The sequence below is a fragment of the Tachysurus fulvidraco genome, chromosome 1 (assembly GCF_022655615.1).
Source record: "Tachysurus fulvidraco isolate hzauxx_2018 chromosome 1, HZAU_PFXX_2.0, whole genome shotgun sequence".
Taxonomy (NCBI): Eukaryota; Metazoa; Chordata; class Actinopteri; order Siluriformes; family Bagridae; genus Tachysurus; species Tachysurus fulvidraco.
The window spans coordinates 31,481,136-31,508,639 of NC_062518.1; the positions used below are offsets into that span (position 1 = coordinate 31,481,136).

Below are 27,504 nucleotides of genomic sequence, written 5' to 3' on the forward strand. Positions count from 1 at the left end.
TGTTAAGGGATTATATTGTTCAGTATAGTGCAATAATATAGTTCATAATATAGATATAATGTAATAATTTGCTATTCGGGATTCACGTTAGGTCATTTAGAGAATCCTTGCATTTAATCATTCTCTTGTATCTTTTCAGCAAAAAACAAACATTTGTCCAAGGTGATGATTATTTTTTACTTTTGCTTCATCCAAAACTACCTTAGCACACAATTACTGTAACATTACAAGAGGCACAAACTAGTTCCAGTATGACATTGCCCCTGTACACAAAGCAAACTCATGGGTAAACTTATAAATTAATGGGTTGGCCAACCCCACTAAACACCTTTGGGATGCATTTGAATGCACCCTGGCCTTCTTGCTCTACATCAGTGCTTGACCTGGCAATGCTCAAATTCTCACAACCACACTGTAAAATCTAGTGAAAATCTGACCCAGAAGCGTGGAGGATATTTTAACAGCAATATATGGAATAAATCTGGACTAACACTAAATATTCAAACAGCACATATGAGTGTGATGGTCTGTGGTCTGGTATATGTTTCTGGTCATAGTATATACAAATATTAATTGATACAAATGTTGCTATGTGAGTTACATTATCTAGTTGACATTACCAAGGTTCATTAAACCTAAGTATAGAATGTATGTGTCTGACCTCATACTATATTTAACTACATACAGCATAAGTTACCCCCACCCATTGAGCCACCTCCCCCTAACCCCCATGATGTATTTGACAGACCCCATCAGTCCTTGGTTGAGCCGGGTCACATTACTCAGTCTTTTTCTGATCATATACAACCAAAGTCACCTACAGACACCTCGAAAGCACAGGTAAGATTCTCCTTGTTCAGGTGTGGGTATTTTTAAGTATATATTGAGAGAGAATTTAAATGTAACCCGCACCCTACAGTCATCATCTGCTGTGCTTGTGCTTGTGCTAAAGTAAGAATAGAAAATTTACAGTCATATGTTATAAGGCTTAAACATCATTAATCACATTATATATAACATAAAGAAAGTTTTATCATTTATAATTAAGTGCTACATTGTTTTCTGCTTTACCCTTGCTGCACTTTCTGTAGCTTTGATAAATCTATTGCACGATTTTTTGTGTAGGTTGCGAAGAACTTTTTTTTTTTTTTTTTTTTTTAAATAAAATGTGAAACTCTGCTTAGGTCTATTTTTAGTGTTCCCTACTTTGAAATGTTTCAAAAAAAAAAAAAAAAAGATTCTCAGTCTTTATTAAATTTTTCATATGCTTTTCATATTTGTATTGTGCAAATCTCAGGCTAAGGGCTCAGTCTGAGATGGAAGTATGTTAAGAAAACAGTGTAGAAATGATACAGAAAAGGCATAAATGTTCATTTCTCTTTACTGTAGAATACTGTAGAATCACTTCATCATTTTACTGGCCTGATGTAATGTCCCTAATGTAATGTCCTTTTGGCTTCACTGTCAGGTTTACAGGTGTTTTGATTGACTGTATGACAGAGTGAGTCTGAATACATATTTGCATCACATTTAATAGCCCAAGCTTATTTAAGGCATGTACTTCATCATTAAACACATAAAATACATTTCAGATAAAAAGCGTGTGAAAATATCTCCTATGAATTGATTCTCTCTTTGATATAGACCCACTGAATAAACTATATGCATGTAACTGCTTCCTTTTCTACACAGGACACAATGTCACAGCACTCCTTAATGACAATAAGAGAGAGGAAAATGCAGGCAGCGGCTATTTGCAGAGAAATCCAAGGCACTGATGGTATGATCTTTATTTAGCTATTAACAAAAATAAACATGTCTAACCATTTAAACATTTTACTAATGTTGTGGTTGACAATGTTTAGTTTCCTGAAGGATGGAACAAAAGATAAGCTTGTGTTTACTGAACACTCTTTTATCTTTTACTGTCTTTTTTTTGTATGTATTAAAGTCATGCAAAGGATAATCAGTGTTTACAGATACAGAAACATCACGTGATATTTATTTTCCTCGAAACTTCAAATCTCACACATTTTACACATATAGTTTACTTTCCATGTAATGTTTTTATTTTCATGTGTGAGAGTTTTGTTGTTGTTTTTTTACACAAAATTTGTTTCTTTTAATATGCTCTATCATGTATTATATATCATTTTACAATTTTAAAGATGTGGGCATGTGGTTTGATTTTTCAGATGTGATTTTCCTCATGTGGATCATTCTTTTGCATATGCGATCATGTGTTCATGTTGTTTACATGTCCACTTTCAGGGCAAAAATGACACTTTGATGTATGTTTCATGTGTAATCACGTGATCACATTTGAAAAGTAATATGAAGCGTAAGTAGTGATTTGAATATTTAAACCCATTAATTTAGATTTATTAAAAACAAGTATTCCACTGTAAACATTAGTTATACACATTCAAGTAATATTTCTTACATTTGTAAGATTTGTAATTTTACAGTATTACACAGCACATTTGTACATTTTTGCTTATGGACTCTTACAGTAGCCATAAACATGCTCACCCTTCACAGACAGACATCTGACCATTTTGTAAGGGTTATTTTTGTAATTCACCCTCTGCCACACCCTCGCCAGGCTGTAAATAATCCAATGAAATGTTTTTACAACTGAAAGCCACTAATAAGTTTGTAGTTGTCCATAGGAGGCATTTCTGGCCATAGAAAACTGGCAGCTGAGTGAACAAAGATTTATACCAGCTGCTGAAATACGCTAATGGTGAATATTTCACAATGTTTAGTGGATCTATAACACCTCTGTAATTGGCCAGTGTTACAGTGTTCCATATAACTGGACAAATGAGACCATGGCCTAAAAAAAGACCTCTGTGGGAAACCTAATAGTACATCTCAGGTCAAAGGAAGGATGAGTGAGTAAAGGATTAAGGTACAAATGTAATTTAATGTAGTCTTGGAAAAAGATCTAGCCGAAGAACTAGGTAAACTATTGTAGGAATTTATACAATCGGAATAATCTAAATATTATGGAAATAGAAATATATTGTATATTGTGAAATGTTTTAGGGGTGTATATTTATTTCTCATCCAGTGCATAACTAATACAAATAGACTAATGCCTTTGATAATTCTACACCCATATTGGCCATTCTGCTAAATTAAATGTATTGTTTGCCAAATTCAAGTCAATTTACATAGTTTTAATAAATATAAAAAAAATATTTTAGTTATATAAATTATATTGACAAAACTTGGAAACCTGACCATTAAGCTCACATGTAACATCCTCCACTCTTCTGGGAAGGCTTTTCACTAGATTTTCTAATGTAGTGATGAATATTTGTGCCCTTCAGATATTAGGGAAATCAGGAACAAATGTTGGGCACAAAGGTTAAGTGCATTGTTGCCATTCCAGTTCTTCCCAGTGTTGAGTGGGGTTGAGGTTGGGTCTGTGCAGGACACTCAAGGTCAAGGGCGGTGCAGAACACTACACCAATTGTCAAGCCATGTCTTTATGCCATGCTGAAACAGCTTTGGGCCACATAGTTCCAATTAATTGAAAATGATATCCTACAGCTCACAAAAAATTCTAGACAATTGGGTTTTTCCAAAGTTGTGATAATCATTTAATGGAAGATCCACATTAAGGTGTGATGGTCAGTTGCCTGTCAAAATCAGCATGTACTGTATGTGAGATCATTTGTAGAAACCATACCCAGTCTGTAAGTGTGAAAATGTCCTGAATTTACTAATAAATTATTTCTTACAAATCATTATCTGATGATTAACTTACTGTATATGCACACCTAACATATCATTTGGTGACCCTCCACAGGGTCCGGGATGGCTCTTGGCCGAAAGGTGAACACGCCTAAAGAAATCATGCTGGAAGAGCTTTCTTTAGCTTCAAACAGGGGATCTAGACTCTTCAAAATGCGCCAAAAACGATCTGAGAAGTACACATTTGAAAGCACCCAGAATGCATCTATCCATATGACTGTAAGTATAACTAGTTTGTTAGAGAGCAAGAAGAGATCAGCATTCTATATATAGGCTATATATATGAAATGTAGCTACTGAGTTGCTGTGAGCTACATTACAGATATTATTTGGTCATAGAAACAAAGGTGTGTCAGCAGTAATGGAAATGGAAATAAATATAGCACATAAATACAGCATGTAGTTTTTGAATCTTTAAGAATCTTTAAGATCATTTCTCTGATAAGATTTGAGCAACAGCTTAAACCAGAATGAGGAATGCTTTTCAGCTGCCAGAATCTACAGTACACTGGCAAATGATACACAGACCACCATGTGAAAAGGATCATGTATCAGATAAAATTGCTTGGATACATGGGTGGAGAAGAGTATGCATCACATTAAATATTCTCTTTAACAGTTTACTCTCTCAGCCATAATGTTCTTGTTGATGCTTTGGGGAAAGTAATAAAAAAAAGCACCTCTAAATAAGAATCTCTTTAACATATTACTGTACCTTTCAAGAAATGTCCTCTCCCTCTTCTCCTATGTTAAATGCTACTCTCATTTATCATTCTTGCAGGATGGTGTGATTCCTCCTGCACCAGGTATTGAAAACACAGTTAATGGTGTAGGAGTTGACCAAGCATCAAAAACTCCAAACACACCTGACCAACATACCATGCCTAATCCTGACTGTATAGCCCCAGGTTAGTGCTCATACAAAACAAATGCACAAACTTTCAAAAAACCCCTATGTGAGATAACTAATCACACCAACATGGAGTCTGCCAAATGTCCTTATAATAAATGGATCTAATTTTATTATAATAATAATATCTTACATTTGTATAATAATATGACTGGATTTTTAGGTGGGAGTTGGGCATTTCTGCTACACGCTTCACTGTGAGCATTCCTCTGTAATAGCCCTGAGCCTCTCCAGGAAGTTTGTCAGGCATTTCCTGTGTCTTCTAGGAGCTTGCCCATTGCAGCAGCTGTCCATAATAGTATTTTTAACAGAATTTATCTTTTTATATTCACTGGTTTACTGAGTCTACACTATACTTACTGGCTGATGTGCAGTACTATCAAATGCTGTAATGATACATGTACCAGGACAGCATTTTTTAACAATATAAAGTCAAATCTGTCTTATAGTTCAGGACATCATATGTTCAAGAATATTCTTAAGCTAAAGTTGGAGATAGGCTTGGGAGTTACTGCTATAAAATGACCCAACAATGGATTAAAGCAAACATTGCTACACCTGATTGCACATTGTGTGAAAATACTTCCTAATTCCCTTGCAGTCACTGTAAATTTTCATAGACTAGATGGTGATATCCAGCCCTCTGAATATCACTGCTGAAAATTCTCAGCTGCCCATAACTTTTCATGCACTGATTCTGGTCAGGCCCTTATGGTTAGCTGCCCAGATTTGAGTGATGCTTGGCTTGATGTGCATGACAATGATCTATAATTTTGTTTATAGTGCATTCTTTCACTATATGGAAGGAAAAAGTAGGAGGAGAAAAAGTAAAAAATATTAACAACAATAATATAAAAAAATGGGGACAAAGTATAAAACTACTTTCAGGAATGGCCCTTTAGAATGAACAAATTTAAACAAAGAGGCAACTGTTTAGTTGTGGGTAAGAAAAGAAACATTTAAAGAATAAACATTTAATTAAAATGGGGCAAAATACAGGCATATTACACTGTAATTTCAACAAGGTTCAATACAGGTCTGTGGCTACTTAGGGATCAAACCGAAGAGAATATAAAGTAAAACCATGAACACATCTATAAAACATCTATGAACAGATGACATGTTGATCTTGTTAGATACTCAACGCGTGGTGTATGTTCATCTGGAACATTCTGAGCTAAGTTGATTTAATTTTACACTTTGGCTGTAGTGACACTATAATGACACTAAATTGGACAATGGTCCATGATTACTTGGAAGGAGCATTTGACACCCTCAAGCCAATGTCACCATTCCTCAATCAAGAGTAGAAGGCAGAGGGAAAAAGTTTACTTGCATTATGGAAGCATCCACCTTGAACGGGATGTTGGGATTGGGGTGTTTCAGTACGGGTGCCGTTGTTGAAGCTCTGTATGAGTCAATCAAAGGCCGCTTGTGCTTGGTTGGTCCAGGCCAATTTCTTAAGTTTTACTCTTAGTAAGCTGGTGAGGGGAGCAGCTACTGCGCTGTAATTGTGTATGAATTGTCGGTAAAAGTTCTGCAGCTCATTGATGTTCGTTGGGGGACACGGTCAATGACAGCCTTTACTTTGATTTCACTCATAATAACCCCATGACGAATGATGACATAACTGAAGAAGGTCTTGTGAAATTCACATTTCCCAGCTTTGATGTAGATGTGGTGTTGTGTGAGATGAATAAGCACAGTGCATATGTGGGCCACATGAAGTTAAAAAGATACTAGAAAGATACTAGAATATCACCTATGTAGACTATGGCACATTGTTGGAGCAGAACTCTGAAGATTTCTTTCATGAAGGCTTGGAAGACCACAGGCATTTTGTTTAGGCCATACAGCATCACCAAATATTTGCAGTGCCCTTATAGCTTCCTAGTTTTATTAATATATACTGTTATTATACACAGATCCAATAACAATTTTCTGAAAAAAAAAATAAAGAAAATTCTGATGCTCTAGAAGGTTCAGGGGGCTCCCCTCAGACGAGTGAAAAATAAAAACAAATTATTTATTTATTTACCTCTTCATAAAGATTATAGGATATTGTTTGGGAATCATAATTGTATTTCTAGAGTAGATACTTTGAAATGTCAAATCTTAGTTCAAAAACTAAGCAAACATTACAAGAAAGTTTTCACAGAAAACAGTCCATTAGGAAGCCTGGTGGCTTGGAAAATTCTTTTCCCATGAAGGCATTACAGGTAACATGTCTTTCTGACCTGTGACTGTCTATCAGCTTGAGCAGTGTAGAAACTTTTCTCACCTTTGATGTGTATGCTTTAGGTTATGCAGGTCCCATGAAGGATGTTCCAACAGAGAAATTCAACCGCACAGCTGTTCCTAAATCCTACTTCTCTCCCTGGGAGCAGGCTCTTATCGGTGATCCCTCTCTAGCAGACATGGTGCATCTACAAATGCCTGAATTTGAGCCCACACCTGAGATCCCACAGTACAAGAGCTTTAATCGGTGAGTACTGTTCTTCATAAAGAAAGTATACTATTCATCTGTCTAATGCATTAAATGCAGTTTTTATCACTCCATAGGAATATGTCAGAATCCAAGAAAACTACATATTCTGAGACAAAAGATGCCGCAGGAAAATATTTTAACATTTTTTTTAGAATTATTTTCAGCATTTTAAGATTGACTAGGTAAAATAAAATGTTCCACCACAAATTTATTCAAGCTTGCATTTAATTGAAGAGGATTTTTTTAGAGCAGATGTGTCTTCAGGCAGTAATTTCCTTTAGTCATATTAGTTTCAGAAGTATTAAAATCTAACATGTTGCTTGAATCCTAGGGTGGCAACTCCATTTAGTGGCTTTGGAAATGCTACTAAAACCCCAGTCAAGTCAGTTGAAGTGAACATTCTCCCAAGTGAATCCAGTCTTCAACCCCCAGAAGATGTGACTGGCCCCATGCCCTCACGACCCTCCTTCAACAGGACAGCTCTAGGCTGGGCGAATGATAATACCCCTCTGTTCCTTGCCTCTGCCACCCTGGAGCCCAAATCGTCCAGGTTGCAAATGTTTATCCCTGAATCTGATGAACTTTGAATTTCACTTGCATTACTAATGTGATAAATATAATTGAATCTAATTTAGGTTGCATATTCAAGTAATATTAAATTATATGTAAAATTGTTTACAGTGTCTTAGTGACTGATCATCAGTGTATAAGTTTCAGTTCTTTTATAGAAAAGCATTGCAGTTAATATCACAGATTATCTGCTATAAGTAATGAGAGAGTTTTCCTTTCTACAAACATTTGTTTAGATACAGTGTCATGTAAGGCTTCCCGCTATACCATATTACTTATTCTATTATACCTTTTATAACTATTCACCTATCAGCCCTTGAAAAATATCACATTTCACACAACATTACAGTACTGTATGTGTGTAATGTTTGACCTTATGTTAAAAAAGCATTACAAACACATTATGCCTGTTTTGCACATGGAAACCTGAGTAAATCTATGTATCACAATGTGAATAATATGTGACATAAATAAAAAACAAATGCCCTACATAAAATCTTTACTATAAGGAAGACTGGCTATAATAATAATAATAATAATAATAATAATAATAATAATAATAATAATAATAATAATAATAATAATAATAATAATACTTATTATTATTATTATTATTATTATTATTAATGACAAATACTAAAACAAATGTCATACAGAATATTTGCCTGCTTTTACTGTAAATAGAAAAAATTAGAATTTACTATTATTCTACTACTTGTGTCTAATGCATGTGATTACTTTTACCAATGAATGGCTTGTTATGAACAACTCGGACTGCTCAGGTCAGCATGTGTGTTCAAGGTTATAGACTCCAGATCTGACAAATCATATCTGCTTTGCTGAGAAGATGGGATAAGTGACATGTGTCTTGCCTTTTGGCTGCATTGCTGTCCCTTGCATTCAGTCAGGCAAACAGTGATGGGTTCAGTGCATGTCTGTCACAGCTCACTGGACCTTGTGCTGCTCTGTAGCAGGTCGGTTTTTCCTGAGAGACTGAAGCAGATTTAGAAATATTTGGTGTCATGAATTTTTTTTAATACCATTTTGCTTAAAATACCACCAAGAGTGACTTTATGCATTATAAGAAAAATCTTAAACTATTTTTCCTCCTGAGCCGATTCTGCTATGTGTCAATATATGTTCAAGTAAAACTGCAGCTTTACATTGATTTTAATGACTCTGTGGAATTGATCTGCAGCCTACGATCATTTTAGCTGATCTGTAGCTGCAATTGTGCATTTTTTACAATTTATATGATCACACAATAAACTCAAAAATTAAAATAAAAAGTTCAAATACTTGAACATGGAATTTAATTCAGTGTAGCACAACAATATATCCATCTCATGGGTGAAAGGGTTCTTGCTGGATAGAAGCCAACCAATTAGCCTGAGACCCCTTGCATCAAAGGTAGTAGATTACACATTCATCTAACCAGACAATAAATGATCTACTTTGAGCTACTGTATGATTGATGCACAAGCTATTATCCTACAATGTAATATACTGTAGCACACACACACACACACACACACACACACACACACACACACACATACAAGATGCTGATGCTGACAGAACTGCTAGCAAATTGTTTTAAGGTCATGACACCAATTTTCTGTCTCAAACCTGGACTTGGTGATTGCCTAATGACTCACGTTAAACGTGATAAAGCAGGGAAAATACAAAAGGTGTACAGCACATAGAGGGAACCAGGAGATTCTGAAAGTCTAACCACAATTAAGGAGTGATCTCAAGTTCATTACTGTATTATTCCCAAAAGACTTTTCACTGACATATGATAGAATGGCTGTTTTTATTTTGGTGTACCCCAGTACTCTGACAAATAGATTATTCTTCAAGAAATTATTTTTCTACCTCTGGAGAAATAGTCTTTACTGCATATTTATCATAGCTGGGATTCCAATCCCTATGAACACCACAAGAAATTATGGCAGAAAATATTTTAAAGGCCACTTTGGTCATTCAGTACAAGCTGGTAATGTAGTAGATATGGTAGTGTTTTTATTTCATAAGCAAGCAAGCAAAGGTAATTAAAGACCCACCCAGGCATAAAGTGTCGAGTTGGGAGTTGTCTGTTTGATGTTCTTGACACCAGGATTCAGAAGTTCTTTGATCAGCCCTGAACCATGCTGACTTTATACACATCTGCACTTGAAACAAAGGGCCGTTCTTCTGTTATTATCTGTCCTTTTAGTTTATTGTTGAGAGGATTTATTTGGGCACATAGCTTTAGCAGGGTTCATAATAATCTAAATCATTGTAGTTCTGCTTGTGCTAAGTTCTGCTTCGTATATATAATGCTGAAATGCTGTTTTCTGTGAAAATGTTCTGAAATTTAAATAAGAATAGAAATTTGCAACAGCACTGGCTTCCGACTGAATTCACTCACTCACTCATTTTCTACCGCTTATCCGAACTACCTCGGGGCACGGGGAGCCTGTGCCTATCTCAGGCGTCATCGGGCATCGAGGCAGGATACACCCTGGACGGAGTGCCAACCCAACCTACCATGCATGTCTTTGGACCGGGGGAGGAAACCGGAGTACCCAGAGGAAACCCCAGAGGCACGGGGAGAACATACAAACTCCGCACACACAAGGCAGAAGCGGGAATCGAACCCCGACCCTGGAGGTGTGAGGCAAACGTGCTACCCACTAAGCCACCCTGCCCCCTCGACTGAATTCAACACACTGCAAATCATAATGTAACATATAGCCATAGAGATTTGGGAGTACAAACCTCCTATTTGTTTTTCTCTTTTTAATTATAGTATATAATATACAGTATACATTGCTGCCACTGTGTTTTTTGATGTCTGATATAAAGAGTGCACATTATCAGCAAATGACCCAGGAACAAGTGATCATCTAGAGCAGGTTACAGGACATTATGTGATTCATAACCCAGATTCAGGCAAAGTGAATATACCCAAGGTCAAAACCTTGGTGGTGAATAGGTTTCAGGGAACTTAGCAGCAGGGTGTAACGAGTCAAACGTGTCAGTTAAATCATCAGTTTATTAAAGCAATTCTATTCAGATTCTAAATGATCATTTATCTATGGAAAAAACAGTAAATACTTCAGCATTTAAAAATAACTAATAACTTCAACTGTTAGTAGTGAGTCACAGTGGATCTATAAATATACTTTGGCACTATATACTGGAATGGAAAAATAAAATTCATGTTAAGCAGCACAGAGTTCAACTCAAAATCCCGAGTCATGGTCAAAATCCCTCCTTGTTTTTCAAATGGAAATCAGGTCCTCCAGAGTCCAATTAAAGCCTACACAACTCCAACTAGTAAAGCACAACCTGTTCTCTAGAGGCTGATGTGAATGATGTATAGAGCTGTTTTATATAGCTGATTGAAACACAACTGATCCATGCATTGTTAACTAATGCACTGATGCTTCATTTTTACATGCTAGTTATGTTAACCAAGTTAAACGTTACCATGTTTACATCAGTTGAGAGGTGAAGGCCAGAAACAATAAAGTCTCATAGAAAGACTGTACTAGCAACCTGTTCCACACAAATGCATGGCAAGAGTTTTATTCAATGATGCGTCAATGGAAAAAAATTATTTGTATCTTATCCTAAATGTCAGGGACTGCTTGTCTGCGCTAGCTGTATCAGTGAAAGTCTTTGCTACCACGGCTACAGCAAACATTAAAAGGAAAATACATCACCATCACCACTTAACAATGTTCCAGGGTTGATGTAACGTGGGCAAATGCCAGAAATTTGTTCTTGTGTTCAGACAAAATGTTTGCTTCACTTATGTATTAGAGCTGTTCAGTGAAAAAATAACTACTATTTTTAAAATAAATTATCATGGATTATCATGCCTCGCTGTAGTTTCATTAAAAAGATTACCGAGCCATTATCATGGGTCACCAAGCAACCACACATAAATATCACCGATGCAACTGGAGATAATGTACATGTGCACACATTTTTTATATTTTGTACTCATATACTTATTTTAGACTGATGGTACTGACATAGTAAATCAGAATGAGGATGGATTATATTAGAAATAATATTGATAGAAATTTCAAAGCAATTATCTACTCAATCAATGGATTAGGGCGTATGCCAAACAACATAAGAGTAAATGTATCTATGAAACGTGTGTGACTGTAAATTTATTTGGGTTTTGTATTCCCTTTTTTTATTGTTTTTTTTATTTTATTTTTTATTTGCAATGTGTAAAAATGATCTTACCAACAATATGGCACATGATAGTTGATAGTTAAAAAAAATAAATTAAAAATCGGCCATATACAGTATCTGCTCTTCTAATTTGCAACTTTTCCAGCTCCTATATGTGAATAACAGTGAGGTGCAGCATAGAAGAAGTGCATTCGAAATATAATCCTAAAATGTTCAAGATTTTGTTGCCTAGAGACCTACTGAACACTACTAATTATTCTCATGAGCCACAGAGATATTCCTCAGATGCCAATACCTGGAAATATCAAGGCTACAGAGTGAAAATCTTCCTACCCATTAGGCTTGGCATACATGTGGCCTACATTATTGCATCACAAATATGGAATGCTGTTTTTCTTAATTGGTTTTAAGACTCAAGATTAAATCTTGACAGCTGACATACAAACAGATACTCAAACAACTGACTCATTTTTTCCATCAATGTTGGTGATGCTCATTCATCACACTGAAACACATGTGCTTTGTTTAGGAGCCTAGAGGAAATGCATTGACACATCGATAGGTTTCTCAAGTGCTTCCTGAGGAAAAGCCTGGTCCATTCAGATACACCATAACTTCTTACTAACTACTCTTTATTACTTGCTCTCATTGCTTTTAACAGTTCATCAGGTGCACAAATAAATGACTGATAGGAACCTCTGCCTTAGGCGTTATGTTTATTAACTCGGGTATATTGGATGTAGATTAGAGAACCTGAACATTGTGCAAATATTACTATATACATAATAAAAAATGTACACGATTTATAAATTTGACAGAAACAGAATGAACCCATACAGTATATTTTTTGACTCTGTGGTGGCCTCAGCCATATTCTATGGTGTGGTATGCTGGTGTAGCAGCATCTCTACTGCAGAAAGGAAGAGACTGGACAAGCTGATCAGGAAGTCCAGCTCAGTCCTAGGGATTCCTCTGGACACTGTACAGGAGGTGGGAGAAAGGAAGAAGGTAGCAAAACTATCATCATTGCTGGAGAACGACTCTCACCCCCTGTATGAAACGGTTTCATCTCTGAGCAGCTCCTTCAGTGACAGATTGTTACATCCTAAGTGTCTGAAGGAGCGATACAGACGGTCTTTTCTCCCTGCTGCTATTAGACTTTACAATCATAGCTGCTCCCAGTGAACCAGTCACCATAATGCACACTGTTATTACTGTTTTTAACTGCAATAATAAACAATAAGAAAGTATTTTAAACATGTGCAGACATTATGAAAATTAACAGACATTTTGAAAAATGGGCCATATTACCTATGTTCAATATGCATTCAGTGTAACCACTACTCTTTTTATACATTTTTGTTTTTGTATATACTGTATATTATGTCTTTATTCTTTATTCATTTTATGTATTTTTGCTGCTGTAACAGAGAAATTTCCCGATTGTATAAAGGTATATCTTATCTTATCGTATCTTATCTTATCTTATCTTTTCTTATATCAGTACGGTACAGCAACACTGGAAGAGGATGTGCATGTGTATTCCTGAAATCAGTAGACAACCTTTGCTGATTATGTGCACAAATATGTACCAGAAAGGTACAGTTTATCTCTTACTGCATGTCTTAGAACAGCACGTGCGCTGCGTGTGGCCAACGCGCGGGACTACAGAAAACACGGCGCTGTTTGGGTGACGAAGCTTCAGCCCTGTGCTGTATACATGGGCGGTGCTTCAGAAGAGTGCAAGGGGGCGGAGTTTGTGTATACATGAGGGGCGGGGCCTCGAGCTCAGAACTGGAAACATCACTAATCCTGAATTTCAGGTGGCTGCAGTGAGTCGATTCCGCCGCACACACATACTGTAGAGGGAGCTGCAAGCTTACAGGGGATACCGCGTTTCAGAGTGTTCTATTGAAGTACAGAGTTACGTGAAGAAAAAATGAAAAGGCAACATTTCAACACAAAAAGTGATTTTATTTCTTGTCAGTCATCCTGTTACTTTACTTAAGTGTCAACTTCACTAACGCACTCGACTCTTCCGCCTTTTGACACTTCAGGAGCCGAGACGCCGAGAAGCAAAATGCCGACACTTGGGAATATTCTCTGATTAATTTTATCGGAAAGAAGCGAAATTATCCTGTTAAGTCCTCCGCACGGTGAGTAACGAATGTCGCGATACCGATTTGCTGCTTTTTGAGCAAACTTTCCTCGCCATTGTTGTGTCTCCGACTGCGCGCGTGACGGAGCCGGAAATCTACCTGATTCAGGTGACCAGGTTTAAGGTGATTCAGGTGAACTAATAAGAGCTCAGCGTCACATAATGTATAGCAGAGTGGCTTTTTAAAATTGGATTTATTTAAACTGTAAGATATTAAAATGTGCATTTTATTTATGTATTTCTAATAATAATTATAATAATAATAATAGTGATGATAATAATAATCCTCGACAGCTTGTGTAGCTTCCTTTAAAAACAAGTGGACGAGGAAGAAGGAACAAAATGAGGACATAACAATTATGGCGCTTATCCTTCGTCTTGTTTTTTTCCCCCCCCCCCCCCCCCCATTTTTAAGAATTGTAAAGTTCCCAGTCTTTTGTATCTTCTGGACGTCATTTTGTAAACATGTTGTTCTTTATCCACTTTAACTTTTAGCTTCACCAGGAATTTGGACGACCTGCTCTTTGTTTACTTCTTGAGTTTTATATGAGCTCCTATTGCTTTGTGCCTTTATCTCGTCTTATGCGCATTTATTTCAAACATTTTATTTATTTATTTATTTATTTATTTAAAAAACTAAATAAATGACGCCTTGAATATATTCCAGGAGCGAATATTCCCAAATAAAACCCATAAAACCACACCAGATATTTCATTCTTATCCAAATAGGTGAAAAGCCTTAACTAGCTATATGAAGTAATTAATGTAATTAATTAATCCACCCTGCATTAAACTATGCTGAGTTGATAAATAGTAAATTAATAATTATTGTTGCTTTTCTAAAAAGCAGCTGTGTTTTGATTGTCACTTTACTCCTGTCCTAAACATTTCCACAGCCAAAGTATTTTGTGGTTAATGATGTAGGAGACCGTTGCATTACTTTTCAAATGATGCTGTAAATTTACTGTTTACCAGAGTTTCTTTTAATCTTTATTTAGTTATTTGCCGATTCTTAGTTATTTAGATAAAATGACTAAGAATGTTCCCCCCTTTCCTTAAGAATCTTTGCCCCCCTCTCAGTTCTGGCAAGAACAAGAACAGATCATTTAAGTGGAAAAGGATTAATCATGATCCTGCAATCCAGTTAGGGTGTATTGTTATTGCTATTTATTATTGTTTTTTTTTAGATTGTTTATTGTAAAATTCCACAATTGTTTTATTCTTTCACATGGGCAGCTTTTAAGCATGTTTATGTGGAGGGTGAATAGAATGCACAGGTATGCTGAAAAACTGGCTGATTATTGCCATGCTGCTGCGAAGTGCTTTAAGATCAGCAGTGTTTTTCATGCTGTTGCCTCATTTCAGTCCTGCAATATAATGCAGTCCCACAGCAGTCTCTTGCCTCCTTGTGGATGTGAATAAAAGATGAACAATCTTGAACGCTGGTCAATTTCTGCATATCGGTCCAGTAACACTGGGTATCTGAATGATTGACGATGTTAGATCATCATGATCAAGGCAGCTTATAAACTGAAAACAACAATGCAAAAAAATTAAGTGCTACAAAAGAAGTATGGATTCTTGGGAAAGATGCCATGAAGTTGAATGAAGGTTTAAACTCTGTTTGAGAAATCCCATTAATCACATAAAAAAATGAATGGAAAGAAAAGCTGTTGGCTTCATTGAAGTGCTGACATTTATTATCAAGCCACACGGAAGTGAAAATGTGTTTAGGAAGTGGCTTGCCGCATTTAAAGGACATTATTTGGCCTCTCGGAAATGTTTGAGGAAAAGCCACTGTGCTATATCGTGTAGCGTTCTTGATGTTGGGTGTGTCTATGAGAATGAATGTGCAGGAAAGATTTTGTCTTGGTTTTTCTGTTTGCTTTCTAGACGTGATGACGTGAAGTATGTGTGTGTGTGTGTGTGTGTGTGTGTGTGTGTGTGTGTACAAACGCACTACCTGTACAATCTCTCAGGACTTGAAGTGCTGACTGCATGCTGGAACACGGCGCACAGCCTACAGGAAGCCCACACAGGAAACGGCCACTGCATTGTTGCTGGAAGCCAATACGTCCCGCTCCTGTCCGCTGGGAATCCAGCCGCTCCTTCGGTGTTGTTTCAGAGTTTCAGGAGCGTGTCACATTTCGCCCCTACATACACTCGTACAAAGGCTAGACATCCTTTTGCCCAACTTCATCTGGCATTGGTTTCTGTGTGAATAGGAAGAGGATATTTTTTCAGAGAGCAACAGTATGTGTCTTGGTTTGTAACACAGAGTTGGACTGCATCCTAAATTTCTTACCTTCCTGTTTTATTGCCTTATAAATTCTAAAGCTGCCATTATACAGTTTTGTTTATTTTATTTAACTAGCCTAGTCGTCTATTGCCTATTGACATTTTTTCTTTAGTACATAAACTTATGTTATATATATACGTTATTTATGGCCGTTGTGAATTCCGTAATGCTGTTTGCTGTCTTTCTGACAGCAGCTAATCTAATTAGTTGTTGTCAGTTTAAAACAGTGAAACTGTGACACTGTTACTGTGTGTTGTGCTGGAAGAATAGATGGAACATGAGGGCCTTTCCACACCTCGGTGGGCATATGTTATTTACTTTATATTTAAGTGCAAACCTGTAATTATTATGGATATTTTAAAAGTTTGTTCCGGTGATCATCTTTCGGTTTCATCATCATATGAATAAGTTAGGCCCATGGTGATTTCATAGTAGTTTTTTGACTTGGTGAAGGACATGAATCTTTTAAAATGACCTTCTGTGGGTGTGAAGTTATTTACATGTCAGACTACTGGTGAAGCAGTTAGATTGCAGTTCCTGTTACACTCTTTGTATTCCTTCTGTACTATTTCATCATGTTCATGATGGTTTCCTCCAGTTTTTCTGGTTTTCTCCCAACAACATTAAAGTAGGTTCATAGCTTTTGTGATGGACTCACGTCCGTTCCGGAGTGTCTTTATTTTACGCCTGCTGTTCTCTGGATATGCTCTGGTTCCACTTGTGATCCAGAGCTGGATAAAGTGATTGTAGTTACACAAAACCGAATGCATTTAAAAATTAGTGAGGCATTAATTATGCCTTGTGTGGTGATATTTCACTTCTAATGTGAGTGTATGATTCCTAATAGAGACTGTTAGACTCGCTCATTGGCCTTATTTGTCACTTGGAAATGTGCCATTTATTACTTTTTTTATGTTGTTTTCATTTTTCTGCTGTCACAGAACTACACTATAATGCAGCCCTCAGGAATGTAATCTAAAGTGGCTTACAGTTTTGGGCACAATACCAAACTGACCCAATTATAAATTCCTCCAAAGGCAGAAAAGAAGAACATATCAGATGCTATTTTTTGTTGTTGTTCTTGTTGTTTTGCTTCATCTAGTTGTTTTTTCCTGAGTGGTGGAAGTTCTCAGTGTAATGACCAAAACGCTTAATGAGAGGACTGCAGGAAGTCATCTCGTATGCAGACTTGCCCTCTGTAGGAAGGGTGCGGGCAGAGTTGTTTGGTCTAAATGACGGCTGATATGGTGACCTCGTCTCATCAACAGAACAATAAAATAAGGTCATTCTCATGCCGACTGTCATATATTAATATGTCACATGTTGCATAAATGTTGGAGAGGTGAAAGATTAAATCAGTCCTTACATTGATTCATCACTGACTGTAGACCAGAACTTCACCAGGGGTGTTAGGGCAACTCTTAGCAGTCTTGTATCAGATATAGTTTTCTCATCATCTTTCATATTCTTTTTTTTTTTAATGCCCACAGTGATCTCTCAGTGGAACTGTAGCGTGTGAGCTGTCAGGAAAAATTATTGTTGTCTATCAGAGCTATGGTGTCTTTCCCACTCTTATTGTGCAGCATTATCATCATACTGTAGCAGACGTAATTTTCTCTCTGATGCTTCCTTAGAAATGATTGAGTCGGCTGTTTACCGGAAGCAAATGTTGACTCAGGCACCAGTTATATTTAATGATATTGGATAAAGAGATGGAGATTTTTCATCAAAATGATAATAATTAGATAATTTGGCAGTTGACTGAGTTATTAGCAGAGATAGAAAAAAACATCATTATTGTTCTAGAATATTCTGTTGCTGATGTAATCTACTCTTTTCATATTAATCCTTAATCATTGTGAGTTGCGATTCAGCCAAAAATGATTTTGTGGCTGATGTGGGCTTGTTGTTACACTATGCCTGCAATGTTAAAAATGCTTTTACTTCACCTGTTTATTATTAATAATGACTACTAAGTGAGGTAAATAAAGTACACCATGCTGCTACAGACAGCGAATTGGGAAAAATCTATTTAGTAATGTTCATTCAGGTTGCCTGGTCCATCTCTTATCACCCTCTTCCAGTGATTTTTCAGGTTGGTGTTTCTATCACCATTCACCATGATTGCTTCTTGCAAACATGGGGACAGCGTGAATGTGTTTTTTTGTGGTGAATTGCTGGTTGCCTTGGTAGTTTTTTTTTTTTTTTATTCTGCTTGGAAACCTCTTCATCCCTCCAGACTTATTCATTGTATCTAACTGCTATATGACTTTAATCGTTGGCTTGTTAGTTTCCGAACAGATCTCTCCCTTATTGCAAGTGCTCACTATCTCTAATGTGGAGAAGCAGTCTCGAAGCACAGAGTTTAATCTTAACTGCCTGAGCTCTTTAGCAGCGTGTGGCTTAAACACTCACCTTGGAATGCTGTTGCTATGGTCGGCTATGGCCCTGTTAAAAGCGTTCATGGGGCCTCCTATTATTTTTTTGGCTTTTAGTGATTATCACTTCTTGTTTGTTAAGAACATTGAAACCCATAAGAACACGGCTAGTGAAACTGCTCAGCCAGTGTCTCTTGGGAACTTTTTAAAGCAACGTGACACAAACATGTTGCTGAACTGGTTGGTAAATGAGAAGTTATGTGTACTCGGTGACGATGTGGTGCTCAAGCACTCAAACAGGAAATTGCGAAACCAGTACAAGTACATTGGGTTTTGTTCGATTTGGTACTCCTCAGTAACTGTATCAATAGTGAAAGAGTAACCTACTTAGTATTAATTAATCAGAGATATCATGGAACATTATATTTGGCACTGCTTAAGATTAAAATGGTGGCTTTTATTTTTTAATGCTTAGTTTATTTTAAATCTAGTGCATTATCTAGCTAAATAACTTACCTCGCAATGGAGAGCAGGTTTTGTTTCATTTCAGTAAGTCATGTTCATTGTATTGTTTTCACTGTGTTTGTTGTTAATGTCTGATCGCAGCTGATCTTCCTCAGGAACGTCATCCTGGATAAGATTTATTGTTTTCATTTCCATAGTCTTGTTTTCTCACCTGGTTGCTGGTGTGATGTGTGCTGCTGTGACTTCTCATGCAGTTGTAATTTCGAGATACTTTATCAGGTTACTTCTCTTGTAGAAAGAGCTCAGATTGCTGTTCCTTGCTTTGATATGCTATCGCTCGTTTATTAGTGTGACACTGTTCAAAATGTGTCATGTATCATGTGGTATCAGATGCTAGTAACTAACATTTCTAGTTTGAGTAAATAAATGCAGTTTGGGCTTCTACATGATGCCAGTTTTAATATCAGTGCATTCCTACAATGAAGAATGAATGAATCTAACCAACCAATGATTTGACTATTATTCAGTACAGGAACCCTTAACTGATGTTGAAATTGAAAGCCTGAACAACTTGTCCATTTCCATTCTTTGGAAAAAGTACTCCTAATAAGAGAGGGTTATAAATTTCTTATTTTTGGCAAGGTTAACACCAAAAAAACCTGTTTTTGTGTTGAAACTGAGCAGACGTTCATTCCACAGTATTAACCAAGGCTTAAACCCCAAACCAGGAAGTGCACGTAGTTTATGTGGATGAAAAGAGAAGTGCTGCTAGGCTACAGGGGACTGTTTATCCTTCATAGTTTGAAGGATGGCTTATAAGGGTACACATGTCTTACCAAAATGTGCTGTGAGGCAAATGGTTTGGCAAGTTAATATAAACTTCCAGACATCTTCACATGGACAATGAGCCAAACTAAAATATTTTCCTGTCAGTCTTTGGATCTAGGCTCTTTCTAGACAGCATAATGGAGAAACGTCTGTTTACATTAGGTAGCTTGAACTGTAACAGGCCTTTCTTTTGCAATAATTGGATACAGTAGTCAATGAGAATACCTGGAGCAAGACTGTGAAAACAGGAGGCTGCAAAACATTGAACCATGCAGATAATGCTGAAGGTATCACCTTTACTATATCAATTGCTAAAACTGCTCATTTTGTATGAATTTGAAATCATTTTGTAAAGGATTGTTCACATAAATAAATCCTACAGCTGTGAAGGTGCAGTGACGAAAAGAGTGAGAGCTACAGTCATTGGAACTGGATGTTTCATTCATTTTCAGTAAGGGAGTAAGGGATTAATCCTTGTCAGGGTTGCTGTGAACACCGAGTCCATCCAGTTAAACATTGGGTGTGAGGTGGGAACACACCCTGGGTGGGGTGCCAGTCCATTGAAGGACACCATATGCACACATTTACACACTCATTCACACCTAAGAGTAACTTTAGTTACTGGCTTGTTTTTTTTTTTGTTTGTTTTTTTTTTTTGGGGGGGGGGGATTTATAAGGATTTATTATCCTTATAAATAATTAAGTTAATGCTTATAAACCATCATACAAGATAAGGCGTAATCTAAAGTCACTACGTAGATAAGAGGAAGATGATTCCCATGAGGGATTTGAACTATCACTTGTATGGTAAACTTTAGAGGGAAAGGTTTGCATTGCCACTGTGGATTTGTATGGTCTTTTAACAAAGTTCAAATTAGTGAGTGAGTGACGTGACATACGGCTAAGTATGGTGACCCATACTCAGAATTTGTTCTCTGCGTTTAACCTATCCAAAGTGCACACACACAGCAGTGAACATGCACACACTAACATCCACATCTTTTTGTCTCTCCTAGGTTGGATTTTCAGAGGATTCATTTCTGAAGCCCTGATGGAGCAACAGCCAGGATATGGATGAATTTCCATACAAGCTGCTAAACTGTGAAAGGTCCGATCTGGTCAAAGAATCTGGATCCACTTCAGTACGGGAATGAACAAACCATTAAAAGACTCAAGCAGATATCTACTGGTCTATCTTTCTGGTCAGGCCACTGGTCATTCGATTGGTTGGTAAGCTTGGAGACCAAATTGTAGAGACTTTTGAATGGACATCAGACTCATGTTTGAAGCAGTTGCAAAATTCTACTCTGATGTTCAACAACACTTTAGCTTCTGCTTGTGGAATTACATAGCCTCCCATTGAAGAGGCTCATCCAGTTCAAGGAAATAACAGAACTGTGTCAATTAGTCTCTGACTTATCAGGAAGGCAGATTTTCCTCTCACAGTCAAATGGCATGGGCGAAGTTCTTCAGGAAACCAGGGAGCAATCTTGGCAGGGTTTACCAGCCAGGGTCTATGCTATCCCTGGCTCCTACCAAAGGACTTCTCAATGAGCCGGGACAGAACAGCTGCTTCCTTAACAGCGCAGTGCAGGTATGTATTTATTTATGCATTCACTATATATTTTGGCCTGTTGACATGTCAGACCTCCTGTTTTGTTGTTTTATTGCAATTTCTTTCTTGGGAATTTACATCTTGGTTTCAACAGATGAATATTTATAACATCTTGACTTCCACCCTCAATCCCTCACAAGTGACTCAGAGGACAATCTTAGTCATGCTCCCAATCTGTCTGCTTGTTACTTGAAGGCGAAGAGTGGGTGCATGGGCACTATGTCTGACCATCTTTCTCTCCCCCCCACCCACCCACCCCCAAACAACAATCATTCATCACGTTGTAATGTGGTCATACTCGGGGTATGATTCAGTTCCACATGTCAAATCTTCAGGCTGAGACTTTCAAGTAGGAGTGGGGGGAAAAGAGAAGCAAACCTCTCTGGTTTTTTTAAAATAGATATTTTTTCCTTTGTTACGAATGTTTTAAGCATGCTGACGCACCATGAACCATTAAGAGCAAAGCAGAAGAAAGGAAAATTTGACCATGGATTTTTGACTAAAATTTGAGTATTTAAATATCATATCAGCAGGTAGAGTTGACTCAAGATGCGACAAACTCTGTGAGCCTCTTTGTATTGGTCAAAGTTTAGGGATTATACATATACATATACAACTTCAGTTTAGATCATTTTAAGGTTTTAGTGTTTTCTGTTTCTTGTTCTTCTTTTGTTTAATTTCATTCACATGCTGTGTTACAGGGTCAGCTCAGTAATAGCTCCACCTAAATAACTCAAAATACACTTAATATCTCCAACAATGCTCCGCATAGGTGCTGTGGCAGCTTGACATTTTTAGACGGAGTCTACGACAAGTTCCCAACCATTACTGCTTAGGGGAAGCCTGCATCTTCTGTGCATTAAAGGTACTATCTTAAAGGCACAGTGACCTTATGGTGTAACTGATTGGAACATCAGATGCTAGTGCATGTATTAAGGTCTTGTTTCATTTTCTTGTATAGGGAATATTCTCACAGTTTCAGGACAGCAGAGAACGAGCACTACCTTCAGACAACCTGCGCATTGCCCTGGCAGAGACTTTTAAGGACGAGCAACGCTTCCAGTTGGGCTTTATGGATGATGCTGCAGAATGCTTTGTAAGTATGTGAGCGAGAGAGAGTGTGAGACACTTGAGACAGACAGACAGACGTAAAAAAAAAAAAAAACCCATTTTGAAAAACTTCCACAATTATTTAAAGACACATTTAAAGAGAATACAGTTCATAGCACATGTGATTCCATTGTATTATATTATACATAAGTCTGTTATAGAGTTGGCGTGTGTGTGTGTGTATGAATGTAAGTCTATCTCTTAGAGTAAATAATATAAGTGTAAGACATATCTTAAATCAGTTTGTTTTACAGTGAATAAGGACCGTGTAAAACTACTGTATTGAGTTATTAGAGAGAAGCCTGGGTAATCTATTATGTCATTGTTCTAGGCTCTGTAGGCTTTCAGGCTTTTCAGTCTCCGTAACCCAAGGGATTGAAGTAGGTATTGTCCTCTCCTAAGCCTGTATAGGAGTTTTTTCTCAAGCAGCATAATTTCAGTAAACTTGCTTAGCAAGGGGACCTGTAATCATCACCATTACTTTAGCAGAACTAAACAGAGCAGGTCGTTAACTCTATACACATTCATTTACAGTCCTGCCACACAACAAGATACTCAATGAAATCTATCAGGGTTTAGATGGGGTGCAAATGAACCAGTATACAGAACAAGTTAGTTATTTCTTACAGCTGCAGTTAGGAATTTCTGCTTTGTTGCTCTAGTGTCTGAGAAATTTCTCTGTTTACACATAATCATCCAAGGAGAAAGTACTACGAACACCACCATCATGAAGGGCATGGCTGTGGGGCCTGAAAGGGTGTAGAAGTAGATAATCATACACTTGGGGAAGCTTTTGTTTACTGCGTGTCTAGTTAATCAGTGGCACCAAAAATGTGTCGTTTACATAATCTCCCAAGTTTAGAGCGTTTCTTTATTCTGGTAAAAAATGTTCAGCTCCTCATATCATTAACAAGCTGTATAGATGGATGATTAAGCTTTTGGGCCCTTTCATTTCATTGGGTTAAATGTTTAGATGCCAATTCTGTTTTGTTAATTATATAAATCTAGAAATATAGAAGATTACATTCCTGTTGCACCACAGGGGACTTTGAACATTTTGGCAGCCGTGACCTGAAATGTCCGTTTCATAGTGATTTGTAGCTATTGAACAACGTGACCACGGTGTGAAAACGGTTACCTAAAGCTTTTTAAAACATTGGTAGTAAAGTGTGAATGTCTTACACTGTTTCTTACTCAGGCTCCTTATCTAGGAATATCTGTATATGATTAAACAGCAAATATTTCAAGAATTAACATAAAGATGTCCATTATATTATAGGCAGAAATCTGCGACATCCAATGGAAAATCTCAGCCTGCTGCCAATATTTTAGAAAACTAATAGCAACAATAGACAATTGTTTAAACATCATCTAATTTTTTTCTCTTTGCTTTGCCGTTCTGATTTTATTTCTAACACATGGCATGTGTTTATTATTGTGTCTAAAGGAGAACATTCTACAGAGGATCCACCAACATATTGTTAATGATGATGAAACAGACGCCTGTACGTCCAAAGTCTGCATCACGCATCAGAAGTTTGCCATGACTCTGTACGAACAGGTATTGCACAAATAAGCGCACACACAATCAGTACTGTAAGACTCTATTCTTTCCCTTATTATTATATATATTTTTGTCTGTAGTCTTACTGTAGATTACTGTTTACTGATATTATCCTACTGATATTGAGCTTTGCAACGGCAAAAGCTGTCATTCATTTTGTATTCAGCATGCAGTGTTTATAGTGTAGAAAGAGAAGAGACCAGTTTAAGCTTACCTAAACACCTAAGTCCCCTTCCGAGGTTTAATGACGTTGCTAAAGAAGTAATTTGCATTTAGCTGTTGCCAGGCACCTAGCTAAGTGTGTGTGTGTGTGTGTGTTTGGCAGACTGTATGTCAAAGCTGTGGAGCCTCGTCTGACCCTCTGCCCTTCACTCAGTTAGTGAACTATGTTTCCACCACAGCGCTTTGGTAAGCTGAATTTCTCTTCTGCGTGCGATTCTATATAAGCAAAAACAACAGCTGAAACTCGAGCATATCATCTGTACTTGTGTTCTACATTTGTCGCATTTCAAATCGTTTATTAACACTTTCAGATTTCATTTTTAGATTTAGATATTTATATATTCTCTCTTTCTCTCTCTCTCTCTTTCCTGACTCTTCTCCTGCTCAGCCAACAGTATTTAAAGAGGAGAGATGAAAGGCCACGTTCTGACATGTTTGGTGAACTGCTCCGTGCAGCCAACACGATCGGAGACCAACGTGAATGCCCAGTAGGTGACCCCTCGTGTGGCTCATGCTTCACATGAATAAAAATGCAATGAAAGTGCACAATGAAGCATGCTGAAATTCCATCATGAAACAAGTAACAGCAGTTCCCTGAAGTGTTTTATTAAACATGCTACAGTTAGGAGACAAGACAGTCCCTATTATCACTTCCATCACAGCAGTTCCCTCACCAGACTGTCCCAAATGACAAACTGTACACTAGGCACTTAGCGAAAATACAGGGATTTTTTAAAACGTTGATAAATAAATTAGGCTATAAACTTTGGCTACTTTAAAAGACATTTTTATGATGTCCACAGAAGTGTCTGATTTTTAGCCCTGCCTCTACATTTGTTTTTATTTTATTAACAAGCTTTAATCCTTAAAGCTTGTTGTCATCCCCTGGCTTTAAGAATTTCCCATGGTGGAAAGCTTACTCGGTTACACGGTTACAGCGCCGACACTCGATACTCTCTCCACGATTGTTGTTTACTGTAAAAGGATGTATTATAAGGCTTAGATTTTTGCTTCATAATATTACATACAAATACAATTCCCTGTGTATCAGCCGATCTAGGAACTATGTGTATTAACGAGTGCATTTAATATTAACCCATCTTTTAAATTTACAGCCAGTGCTAACATCAGAGCTGGGCTGTTAGCAAATTAATCAAAACGTTCGAGAAGTCAGCAGCACTGTGGTATAATATAATGTGGGTAATCTACACCAGTTTGGAGCCATGCTGGATAAATTATTGAATTAAGAGCATTTTTTGTTAATAATTTATCTGAGTAAGTTATTCATTTGGCATTAGCAGTAATTGTAGCGAGCCGTTGTACTTGCACATTACAGCATTTATCAGAGACCTAAACTCCTCTGGTTTAACTGCATGACCAAGAAAGGCGACTTGTCATTTGAGTCGACGTCTATAAAATATTAAAATGCACTGCATAATTAACTAGGCATTAGGCCAAGCTTGATGGCTGCTTCGCACATAGAACTGTCATATACTGTATGATAAAAACAGCACTTATCATATAGAAATACTTAATCATACGTCATCATTCCTCTTCATTCTGTAGTTCTGTCTCCGCTTTACACTATGTCCATAGAAATTGCTAATGAACGCTAATCTAAATTTTGTGGGGGAAAAAATAGTGTGTCGTTTTGTCTTAACCAATGTATATGTCCTTCACCAGAGTAAGTGTGGTCAGGTGATCAAGATCCGGCGCGTGCTAATGAACTCACCAGAAATCGTCACCATTGGGTTTGTGTGGGATTCGGAGCAGTCGGACGAGACGGAGAACGTCATCAGATCTCTCAGCCCACACCTCAGCCTTCCAGGGGTAATACTGATAAAGCACTCACAAAGTCAGAAAAACTGCTTTTTTTATTTGATCAGTGGACTACAAATACAGGAGCTTTAAAGGCACTCTAAAGTTCATGTTTACTCTGCACAGTGTCTGGCTGTGCCAGCAGATTAGTCCAGTTTAATTATGCTTATAACAAGACAAGGCCAGATAACACTGTCAGCAACGGAGTATACAAATTAAATTTCTGTTGTCAATGTAAAGCAGTATTTCCATCTTCTTCATAGTGTACATGTTGTATTTTCCATTCAGAACTTAATTCAGGTTCGATTAAACAGTTCAGTCAACACATTGACCGAATGAAGAGCTGTTTATTTTGGTGCTGTCAAGCATATGTGCGAAACTCTGGCTTTATTCTCTTTAAAACGCTTAAGTTGTCAGACAGCTTCGTAGGTGGAGTTGGCCCACACTGATGACCAGGCCTTCTTGATGGAGGGTCATCTGGTATGTGGGTGTCATCTGCTGTTTCCTTTTTTCCCTCTAGTACAGTGCCTTAGCTCTATGTAGCACCATGGTGCTCCTTACACAGCCCTATGTTCTTAAATATTTTGCCTTTCATGGCTAGAGTTCCCTGATCAAGACTTTTCCCCCCAGAGGCAGGAAAGCACACATTCTTCCCAACGCCCTTTTTCTCTGCATCTGAACACGCTGCAGTAGTGAGTTAGTCATTCAGGAAGCCCACGGGTGACTACAAAGGCTGCAATTCATACTTCAGCTATTCATGTGATGCTGGTGGGTGTGCAGAAAAATAGTTCCCCTCCTGCACTATGAACCATTGTTTAGGACGATTCAATAAATATCAGCACATGGGGAACTGGGGCTGGAGGGCAAAGTGACTGAGGCCTTGTGCAAGCTGATTTTACCCTTTTCATTACAGGGATTAAGATTTTCATAATGGAGGCAGGACCTTAATCTTGTTGTTATTTAAGCCTTTTTTTCCCCTGCGGAGAAGCAGACTAGAGCTTCAGTAAAAATGAATAAAGAATTAAAAAGTCTTACAAGTTTGATTGCAGCTTGTTTCTAGAACTGTTAATTCTAGAGAATATGCACATGTGCAGCCATTGCATAAAACAGAGC

General features: G+C 37.4%; 2 protein-coding genes and 1 long non-coding RNA gene across 8 annotated transcripts in view; 2 read left to right on the plus strand and 1 right to left on the minus strand.

Moving 5' to 3' along the window:
• The first annotated feature begins 708 nt into the window (after window positions 1–708).
• Window positions 709–7,837, plus strand: myoz2a (myozenin 2a). Of its 4 annotated transcripts, XM_047811341.1 has the most exons (8): window positions 742–840; window positions 1,469–1,501; window positions 1,693–1,780; window positions 2,272–2,341; window positions 3,821–3,984; window positions 4,547–4,673; window positions 6,977–7,160; window positions 7,495–7,837. In XM_047811341.1, the coding sequence occupies exons 4-8, from the start codon at window positions 2,335–2,337 to the stop codon at window positions 7,748–7,750; spliced, it is 738 nt and encodes a 245-aa protein (XP_047667297.1). In that variant the 5' UTR covers window positions 742–840; window positions 1,469–1,501; window positions 1,693–1,780; window positions 2,272–2,334; the 3' UTR covers window positions 7,751–7,837. The 4 variants fall into 4 exon arrangements, with proteins under 4 accessions (XP_027024963.1, XP_027024962.1, XP_047667297.1 ...); XM_027169161.2 differs by lacking the exon at window positions 2,272–2,341 and having other exon boundaries at window positions 713–840; XM_047811339.1 differs by lacking the exon at window positions 2,272–2,341 and having other exon boundaries at window positions 743–840; window positions 1,469–1,553.
• A 736-nt stretch (window positions 7,838–8,573) lies between these two features.
• On the minus strand, window positions 8,574–24,690 carry LOC125140805. The gene is made up of 3 exons (XR_007140057.1): window positions 24,566–24,690; window positions 16,056–16,305; window positions 8,574–8,726 (listed from the first exon to the last, which is right to left on the minus strand). It is a non-coding gene; the product is annotated as an uncharacterized LOC125140805 (long non-coding RNA).
• The window catches only part of LOC113657384 (inactive ubiquitin carboxyl-terminal hydrolase 53), a 33,991-nt gene continuing 20,212 nt past the window's right edge, over window positions 13,726–27,504 (plus strand). Inside the window, exons 1-9 of one of the 3 annotated variants that reach the window (XM_047810667.1) lie at window positions 13,726–13,900; window positions 13,991–14,089; window positions 21,079–21,656; window positions 22,450–22,542; window positions 22,639–22,773; window positions 24,235–24,348; window positions 24,677–24,759; window positions 24,962–25,061; window positions 26,257–26,403. In XM_047810667.1, coding sequence (XP_047666623.1) covers window positions 21,513–21,656; window positions 22,450–22,542; window positions 22,639–22,773; window positions 24,235–24,348; window positions 24,677–24,759; window positions 24,962–25,061; window positions 26,257–26,403 — 816 coding nt within the window. In that variant the 5' untranslated portion in view covers window positions 13,726–13,900; window positions 13,991–14,089; window positions 21,079–21,512. Of the gene's footprint in view, window positions 14,090–14,179; window positions 14,201–21,078; window positions 21,657–22,449; window positions 22,543–22,638; window positions 22,774–24,234; window positions 24,349–24,676; window positions 24,760–24,961; window positions 25,062–26,256; window positions 26,404–27,504 lie in introns of those variants that run through there. The other 2 variants (XM_047810673.1, XM_047810668.1) reach the window with 2 other exon arrangements.

Bases quoted from the DNA above. Each gene is read 5' to 3' on its own strand.
- myoz2a (XM_027169162.2), top strand. From the start codon at position 1,699: ATGTCACAGCACTCCTTAATGACAATAAGAGAGAGGAAAATGCAGGCA. The intron at 1,781-3,820 runs GTATGATCTTTA...GACCCTCCACAG, and splicing joins AGAAATCCAAGGCACTGATG to GGTCCGGGATGGCTCTTGGC. The intron at 4,674-6,976 runs GTTAGTGCTCAT...TGTATGCTTTAG, and splicing joins TCCTGACTGTATAGCCCCAG to GTTATGCAGGTCCCATGAAG.